The sequence below is a fragment of the Poecilia reticulata genome, linkage group LG13, assembly GCF_000633615.1.
Source record: "Poecilia reticulata strain Guanapo linkage group LG13, Guppy_female_1.0+MT, whole genome shotgun sequence".
Classification (NCBI taxonomy): Eukaryota; Metazoa; Chordata; class Actinopteri; order Cyprinodontiformes; family Poeciliidae; genus Poecilia; species Poecilia reticulata.
Window position 1 is genome coordinate 1,451,299 of NC_024343.1, and position 9,898 is coordinate 1,461,196.

General features: G+C 38.3%; 1 protein-coding gene across 2 annotated transcripts in view; it reads right to left on the bottom strand.

Annotated features, from left to right (window-relative positions):
- Nucleotides 1-9,816, bottom strand: part of nectin3a (nectin cell adhesion molecule 3a) — a 61,801-nt gene extending 51,985 nt beyond the window's left edge. For both annotated transcript variants that reach the window (XM_008424881.2, XM_008424880.2), the window contains exon 1: nt 9,603-9,816. In XM_008424881.2, coding sequence (XP_008423103.1) covers nt 9,603-9,690 — 88 coding nt within the window. In that variant the 5' untranslated portion in view covers nt 9,691-9,816. The remainder of the gene's footprint in view (nt 1-9,602) is intronic.
- Between the last annotated feature and the right edge of the window lie 82 nt (nt 9,817-9,898).

Consider the following 9,898-nt stretch of genomic DNA (forward strand, 5'->3'; position numbering starts at 1 on the left):
TCATACTATGCATGAGCTGGTCTGGAACCCGTTTTCAATCTGTGCCGTTGTTAGAGAAAACATTCCGTGGTTTCGTGTAAATGCACACTACAAACGCAACAAAACTCTTCCGTTTTCCCCCGAAATCGTTGTCGTGTAAACGGGGCCTAAGTTCCAGCTAAGTAAGGGAAGTGGAATCAACTAACACACTCACTCTTTGGTTAACTAGTGAGTTCAAGAGGAAGCTGTGGACAAAAGAGGAAAGGTCATGTCACTAGTTTGGCAGTACTTGTAATGTTAGCTACCCTAACGTAACTGCAAAAGAAAGGCTTGACAAAACATTGTGAGTGTCGCTATAATATTTTCCTGTTATTAGCAACTAAAAGAAATCAGAAATGGGTAAAATTGGTGCTGGCAGGTCAAAACCTAACAAAAAAAAACAAAACAAAAAACAGAATCAGTCAAAGAATTCTGATCAGTGTATCTCTTTTATAGACTCAAAAGGTCCCAAGTCATGTTTTTTCTGTTGTAAGGAATTGTTCTATCAGCATATTGATTTGGCCATCTTCGTGAACCACAGAATGGCCATTATTTATAGTCTGCTTTGATTTTTCTTCCACTGTGTCAACCTTTGTTATAGCTGTTCCTGTCTTCTTTCTATAGATTAAAACTGCTAAACTGTAACCTTTTTTCCAATCCAAGTTGAACTGGCAAATTGTTCTTCTCGTTTTGCACACAAAATGAAGCATTGAATTAAAAGTTCTAATCATGCAAGTGCAGAGGGGGGAGCTGGGGGTGCTTGAGCATCTGCCCCTTTTGCTCCTTGCCCCCAAGTGCCCTTTTGCTCAATTTATTTATTTTTTTGGTATTATTATTTTCTACGACCTCTTCAGACACATAACATGTGCTAAAATTATTATTATTTTTTTTTTTGTACAACATAATAAGCCCTCCGGTCACCTTGTTACCTTTGACCTTTTGCCCTTGACGCATGACACAGTTGCCTCTCGCGCAGTGAGATAAGGCGGCTAACTGGAGCTCAACGTAGCGAATGTTCCAGATTACAGAATAGTTTTTGGTGAATAAAAAAAATAATCGTTTTTGGTGAATAAAGTCGAGTAGACTTGCTACTTGTCAGATGACAGAAAACGTTGAAGTATCGTTTCTGCTTCAGCACAGAGTAGCGGTTTAAGCAGAGAGGTAATGAAATACAACAGACACTGACAGGCCTCTGCGTCTGCCTTTCTCTGAAGAACTACTGAGCGGGAGGAGACAGCCAGGTGAGGAAAAACTGTTCTTATCTATCGATTCAGTATTTTTATCATACAGACATTAGGCTGTTGTTGTTGTGCTATTAGCTAGCTGCTAGCTAACGACTTTGCTAGCAAAGCTAGATAACTACAAAGCTTCTTCCCTGTGTACGAGGCACATCACCCGTCCAAAATCGATCATCTCCATAATGGATATATGTCTTCTAATTTCATTTGCTGTATAATGTACATTGCATTTATTCTTGCGTTAGGTAAACGTATCTTGAAGGAGAATAACACTTAAATAAAAGTCCAACAAGGATATTCATTTAGAATAAAAAATAACTCACCCTGAATTACCATGATAGATATGAAGTGTGTAATTAATGAAGGGGAAAAACTCAACCCAGACTTTAAGTAAGTTTAGGGTCTGGTTCGCAGAATATGAAGTTATTTTTTTTTTCCAAAATTATTCAATGGAATAAAAAAAAAAACTAACCTCAGTTAAGTAAAATAAAATTGTAATCAAAATTTTTGGAATTGTAATGATTTCTTTTTTAACAACAAAATGTTTTGTTTGAATAATTTTTTTTAAATTAAATAACTCATTTTTGTCTCGTGAACTTAAAAAGTTATTTGCAAAACATAAACTTTTATTTGCACACATCAGAAATCTTTTGTTGCGATTTTAGGCCCTGCCCACAATGAATCATAAGCAAAACTTTGAGTCACAAACAAAAACTTAGAACAGGAAGATAAGATTTCTGACATGCGCAAATAAGTTTGTTTTGCAAAACAAATTCACTTCATGAGACAAATGTGTGACTTAAATGTCTAAGAAAGTTTTTTAAGCAAAACTCAGTAGGCTTTTCTCATGGTGAAATGCATTAACAATTAAATTTTTGCTTTTGTTTTTCTTTTTTCTGCAGTTCCACATTAAAGTTTGATGCAGCTCTGCTTTCCTGAATGGACCATCTTCATCTCCACTGCAGCAAACAGGCAGCTTTTTTTTATAGATTACAGTCACTAAAATGTTACATTGTGCCCTTGTTTATATTTTTAATAGTGTAATTCTGTAAAGACAAAATATGTCTGGTGGTCCAGCTCTGATTTACATATCTTGCTAAATTGTGGGTTTGAATATTGCAATACTTCCCTATAACAAAACAAACCTGCAGAATGAAATTACTAATAAAATATCTTACATATGCATAGTTGTATGCTCTGTATAGAGATTTCCCTTAGCTTTGATTGTATATCTCACAATTTTGTAATTTATTGTTTATTAAACTCTGAAAGCTGTGTGGCTTTGTTAATATTCTGTCCTAGAATGCGGTTAGATGGGCCCTTTTATTTTTTTTGAGCACCTGCCCCTTTAGTGGTCTCTGCACGGCCCTGGTTTTAATTAATATCCAGAAAGAGTTGCTTTTTCTGTCTTCGTTTCAAGTTTTTCCTTCACTGTGTTAGTCTTTTACTATTAAGAGACTGCCTAATGTTAATGGGATTTTTTAACCTTAAGCTTGCATCGTTTCCGTCTTCGCTTCAGTCTCCCACGATGCCACTTTTATAGGCAATTTCCATATAAAAAGCATGGCCATATTTGATGTTTGACTCATTTGGCTTCCATTACTTACGGAGGTTATCTTATTTTTATGATAATGCTTATTATTATTATTATTATTATTATTATTATTATTATTATTATTATTATTATTATTATTATTATTATTATCATCTGACTATTTGCAGATAAATTTTGTCTTGACTTCACCATGACAGTGATTGTTTACACATTGCAGTACTTCTTCCTAAACAAAGACTAATTTCTGGTACATAAATTAAACTGTTATTTATCTTAACATATTCAAAACATAAACATTACTACATTTAGATATGCTATTTTACCTTAATCCCATTTAAATGCCCATTTTGTAGAGGCAAGATTTTCAGTAAAGGAAGTGACAAATTGAAAGGCTTGCATAGAAAATCAAAAGTTTGGGTAAAAATGTTTTCTGTGACTCCAGAAGAGCGATAGTTGTCATGGTAACAAACCTTTGCGTTAGTTTGCAAATTGTAGAAGAAAAATAGTTATTAGAGAAAGATATCTAAAATTCTGCAAAAGCTAGCCTGGCGTCATGCAGTATTTTATGAATATAAAATTCATAAAATACTGCATGTATTTTATGAATACATGCAGTATTTTGCTGAAACAGTGCATATCTGTTTCAGCAAAGTACACCAACAAAGAAATGCCATGTTCAAGAGAACACCATGCAGTGAAAATACTTTTATGTGCAAACTAAAATGAAACTTTTGGAGCTACAAAATGCATCCAACCAAATCAATAGACTGGAGGTACAGTAGGAGACTCTTTGAGGACCAGATCGTTTTGCAAATAAACATAATTCAATACTGATTTGTCAATAAGCTTGTTAATGTTGTTACTCCTAGGCAACCTGAATTTCCTCAACAACCCTTAGTAGTCAAGTGAAGAAAAAAAAAAACAATACAAAAAATACAAACGAAAGTCAGTATAAGGACGTTTCCACAATCATAATATCTGAACTTCATCTGTAGGCATAGGGAAACACACGGCACCAGTTATTTAGGAAAGGAGAAGTGTGAATGACTGTTTGGGTGACTGCTGATACAGTTTTAGACTTCATGTGTTTGACTGGGTGTGTCTGCACGAGCTTTGTGGCAGGGTGTGGCCTCTTTTGTAGATAAAAGTAGACAAAATCAAATAAAAATAAGGAACCACTCCCCCTAACTTTTGCTTGGGTCCATTGAATATACACTACTTTAGGCGCCTTGTAAAAGTATTCAAACCCCTTCTGTTTTTTGTTTTTTTTTTTTACATTTGCAAACATTTTGTTTGTGGGATTTTATTCGATAGACAAAAGCAAAGGACATAATTGTGAAGTCAAAGGAACCCATGTGATGCTCAACGATTTTTACAAATGAAAATCTGAAAGGTGCACCGTGAATTTGTTTTCAGTCCCCTTAAGTCTGATACCCATAAAGAAAATCCAGCTATAGGGACGTCGGTACAGCTGCTACATGTTTAAAATTGAGACGCTATTTTAGGCTTGAATAGCTTCGCTGATAGGCTAGCTCCTTTTATCACGACTTCAACACAACAACAGTCTTTTCCAGCGTCCCATCAGATTGTTTTTTGAAGCAAAAATGAACCCCCAGTGGGCCAAGGAAAGTGGCCTTGTTGTCCATCACTATTGTCTGCTGATGCCGCTTGTGCATGAGACTTGCGGGCGTACCAGAAACACAATGCAACAGTTCCAACTTAGGACTTTTGTATGTACAAAAAAAAAAAAAAAAAAGAAAAGAAAATTTGATTATTGCACTAAAAATTAGAAGTATGTCGCTTGTGTACTGAAAACACGTGAATATAAAAGTTTTGTCTGGAACAAAAATGCGATTACTTGCATTGAAATCTGAGCATGTTAAAATGTTAATTAATCAAAACTAAGATATTAAAGTCCTGACCCTAATATTAAGCCTGGCTTGCAAAATCTGTTTCARTATACAGCTAATTACTGAGGCATGATGAATGTTTTTTTTTTTTTTCTTGTAGATAAACTAAACAAAATTAGGACTTTGTAGCTGATGATAGATTTATAATAATACATCTATCAATGTAGCATGTGCTCATGTTGAAATGTTTATGCAAACAATTTATATTCACTCCATGACTGATGGATATCCACCACATTTAGCATCCCAAATCTGACCCCTAACCCCACTTAAATGTTCATACAACAATAAATCTGAATACGTAGCATCATCAGAGCCCAGACTAAAGTAATGTATGCATTAGATAATCAAAATATCAAAGGAAACCAGTGCTTAAAATATTTTAAAGAACACAATCTTGATCAAGAACTGATAGAGTGAGCTAAACTCTGGAGTTTTTAGCTCCAATTTCATTAATGGACCACCAGGGAGTTCCCAACGTCTGACAGTCAGTCACATCTGTCGTGGAAAAAGGAAGTAAAGGGTGGAGTCAACAGAAGCTGGTGACCACAGCCTGCTCCCTGAACCCCACACAAAAAAATTCAATGTCCCCACAACAAAGCCCCCCACTCATCTGCTCCTGGCAGATAAAACCCTGCCTGCGTTTAAAGTGATTAAGACCATTCAATCAGCCGCAGCGCTAACCGAGTTTTAGGATCAAATTAGAAGGATCAAGATGGGCCAGACAGCTGTGCGCTCAAACTTACACTCTAAAACATTCATTTGTCCACTAACTTCTGCTCTTCCGAGTCAAAGAAATCTTGCAAGAGGAACCCATTCTTAGATTTTTAAATTTTTAGATTTTAAATATGTGAGGTTTGTGGAAGATAAACTTACAGTAAGTTGTGTTAACTTGTTATTAATTTTGCCATATCAAGAGTTAGGTAAACTAGCGGTTTTAAGTTAGCACTTAAAAAACTGAAATAAGAAAAAGGCGGAAGTGTAGACTATTTCCCAGGGTGCTCAGCGGTAAGTTTTTGTTTGTTGTGTTGCACCGTGAATGAGATGGAAGCGTGCAAATTTGACCTACGTCATGAGTTTTTAAAGGGCCAGCATTATGTGTTTCCCAGGCCCATAAAACCATTCATAGCAGAATCAAGCAGCTATGTTACCTTCAGTTGTTATAAAAATGCTACATAAAATATGACTTAAAAATTTGACTTTGTAGAGTTGAAATTGGGCCTCTGTCTCTTTACAAATTCCTGCTCTTGGAATCGTTGCATTGTGTTTCTGGTAAGTCATCACAACAGTTTTCATCACAACTGTATTAACCCTTCAACGTTTCTGCCAGCGTACCACTGAGAAGCAGCTTGTATTATGAGCTCAGCAGATGTGCAGTTCCACCAGATGTTTGCTAATTGCTGCTGGCTAGTCTGAAGGAGCTGAGTAGGGGAGTCACCAGGGAAGGCTGACCTGTTAGGCTAAAATTCCAAGGAGGAGATGCGCCTCGTAGGCAGAGCTAGGTCCACCAAGGCGTTTTGAACAGCTGAATGGTTGCCACAGGAGATTAGAGAATTTCTCAAGCATGTATGAAGGAATCAAGGCAACAACACTCTAGCTATGCTTTTATTGATGGAATAACATTATAATATGATGTAAAGCTCAAAAAAGTTTATTTTACATAATAATGCCCCATTCATGTTAAAACAACTATCAATTTGCAGTGGTTGAGGATAATATCTTCTCAAAATGCTTAAGTTCTGTTCAAACTAAATATTTCTGAGCAGTTGACTTTATTTGACTTTTCAAGGCAACAAGTGAAGTTTTGCTTTCAAGTTAAACCAAATTCAAGAATTTTACAGTGTACTTTAAAATCCCTTTCTGTGAATAATTGTAACAACAAACAACCAGCGTGTAGATCAATTTCCCCACCTATACTATAGCTTAAAACAGACTATTACTCAAAGTAGATTTAAGGTACAAATGGCATCTCAGCATTAACACTACAATAGCCAGATGAGCCAGAAGGTGATTATCTGTATTAAGTTATAGGACTATCGTGTCAAACAAAAGGTCCTGACCTCAGGTGCCCTGCGCCATGTGGTGATGATGCTATTAACCTCTCCAGGGATCATATCTGCTCTGTCAGTAATTCCTTTTTTTTCCAAATCTATTTCTGACTCTGTAATTTTGGTGGCTCCATTACTCCATTATTTATTTATATTGTGAATCACGCGGCCCCTGAAGAAGAAACCACACGACGTTGCTCTTCAATTACAGACCTCACAGTCAGTAGCCACGCCTCAGACGAATCCCCTCCTCACAGCTCCGTCTCCTCCGAACCAGAAAGTCAAGCAGTGCCTCGGTCACCAAAATTCTCTTTCAAACTTGCATTTCCAGCAAGCAAAACCTATTACAGTTTTTTTTTCCACTAAAGCTGGTTCTTTTCGGCCCAGTTCATAACAAACTTGACCACGAAGGTAACTATGCCTGCATCCACGAGGCACCGAGCGAGCAGCGTGTTTGGATGCTGATCGGCTGAGACTGCAACAGTGTGTTGTTTATCAGCTTTCCACGTTGATTTATGACGCTGTGTTTTGTGGGTACAGACAGAAAAAGAACGGTATGAAGAGGATCCTGCAAAAAAACGTGTTTGGAGAGTGTGTGTCTGTGTGAGATAGACAGAGAGAGAAAGAGAGAGAGAGAGAGAGAGAGAGAGAGAGAGAGAGAGAGAGAGAGAGAGAGAGAGAGAGAGAGAAGATACAGAAATGGGGTTGGTTAGAAAAAAGTAGTCATTATATGAACAGTTTTGACTAATGTCAGAAGATTTCCTCGGGGGGGCTTCACGATTTCAACCCAGCTCTAATTACAAGCTAAATTTTGCAGATTTTCTGGCAAGATAACATGAGAAAACGAAAGCAACGATTCACCAAGCAGTTATTTAGTGAGCTGATGGTTTCTTTTCCACCATTTGCGTTCTCTCTATGCTTTTTCTCCTTGTTGAACGCTTTAGTCTGGTGATTGCATGTTTAACAGTTTCTTTTCTAAAAAAGAGGCAACCAGAGAAACTATAGCTGCCATTAGTTCGTTTCTCAGTTTCTCTGATCAAATGTGGTTCTGTTTCTTTCCTAGCCCTGACTTTTGCATGACTTTTGGGGACAAGAAATATTTTCAAACARACAAATTTCTGATTCTGGTAAACGGGAAAAGGCTTAACAGGACAATACTTTTAGCCAGCTGATTAGCAGTGCATAGCATCAGGTGAGGGATGAGCAACACCCGGCTGTATGGCTCAGACAGCTGGAGAAAACGCTGGACGCTCCATGACTTTCTCTGGAGTCCCAACAAATAATTTTTAACCATAGGAATGACAATTTATTTTTAACAGTTTTAAAATTGTAATATATAAAACTTATCTACCATGTCCATGAGTAATAAGGTCCTCTTACAGAATGACAATATATGTCCACCGCAAATGCATCACACACAGGTAAACTTCAAAGATCAGCAATTATATCAAAAATAGGTACAGTAGTACAACTTACACAAAAGAAAAATGTGTATTAAGATTATGTATAAACTGTACAATTCGTCTTGTTTTATTTACGCCAAAACAGATTATTTATGCGGATAATAATACCAACTTTTTGGGGTTTCTGTCAAACAAACTATGCCTGTGTGTAAAAGTGATTTGAAATATCTGTTGTGTTTAGCATCATATACTCTGAACTAATTCAGTTAGTGAGTAAACAATCAAGCAAGGCATGCAGGAAAACTACTCCCTATTTCACGGGTTTGCTGGCATTTATCTCTATTCTCTCTTTTTTTTTTTCTTGCCCTTGGATTCATTGATGAATCCGGCAGTGCACTGTAAGGTGGTATTTACTCAGCAACCGCCTGTGTTTGTCCCCTGTTCCGCCGTGTCCTGTAATCCCAGCTCAAGGGTGGGACACAGCAAAGTTCTCCAGCTGCTCTGCTCGGGACGGGAAGGTGCTCTGGCTGGCAGGCAGCCCAACTTCAGGTCAATACTTCCAGAGACTTTGCGGCTGCAGCAGTGGCTCTGCCTTAAAATAAGTCTCTCCCCCCCACCCCACCACCACCACCCCTCCACCCTGCCACACAGAGAAGTCGGCGCTGCATCCCCTCCTTTTCTGTATCACATAACGTCTCTTTATTCACCCCCCCCCCCTCCCCATCTGCGACCAACATCTTGGCAAACTTTTCACATCAGGAGCAAACCCTCTTTGCCTACCATAAGTGACGCCCAGATTATTTCGTGTCGTTTCTATTTTTGCCCAACCGCAAAAAGAAAAGAAAAAAAACTGTGCTGGTGCTGCTGCTGCTGCTGCTCAATGGGCTCCAAAGCCATCTGAGTGGGAGAAATCCCAGCCGGTATTTCCCTCACATTCCCCGCATGATGTTAGCTACAAGTACCCTTTGCTGCAAATTGTGTGCATAATCAGCCCTGTTAAATCAGAGTTAGCGGACAAAAGTTGCCACTCGTACTCATTTAAATCTTGCTTGAGGTGGCTCGTATTTAGTATGCAGCCGCTCCGAAATTAACACCGTTTTACAGAGATGGTACCGGAGTGGCATTCAAATGGATGAAGAATCAAGGTTTAGCTAACGGTCAACGGATGCCTGCGGTGACTTTCTGTCGCTCTCAAACTGTGGCCGTCAGGAGATAACGACCTGTCCTATTTTATAGTTAACTAACACATACAACTACCAGGAGCCTGAAAGAGTATAACACGATATGAAATGTTAATCAGTGCAGTGCTGGTCAGTTCAGCTGTGCCGATTCAAAGTAAAGAATGAACCGAAAGCAGCCCCACTGCAACTTCTCTCCGCTACCAAGAAAAGTAGCTCGAGCGAAAACAATCAGAGAAACCGTTAACTCACCGACGGCTCCGCACAGGACGAAAAAGGACGTTAAAAGTCGCATTCCGTTATTAGGTACTGTCCTCCGGTTCGTGGGTCTAGTCTCCATGGTTTCTCCGTGTGTCTGTGCGTTTCGGCACTTTCAGTATGTCCTCCTTTCTCCTCGCTCGTGCCTTCTCTCTCTTTCAGGATGGTTCGGCTCGCGCTCCTGTGGAACTGCTCTCCATAGCAACGAAGCCGCATGGGCTGTACCACTTTTAACAGGACAACAAACAGATCCAAAACATATACGAACTACTAAAAACTACAAATAATAA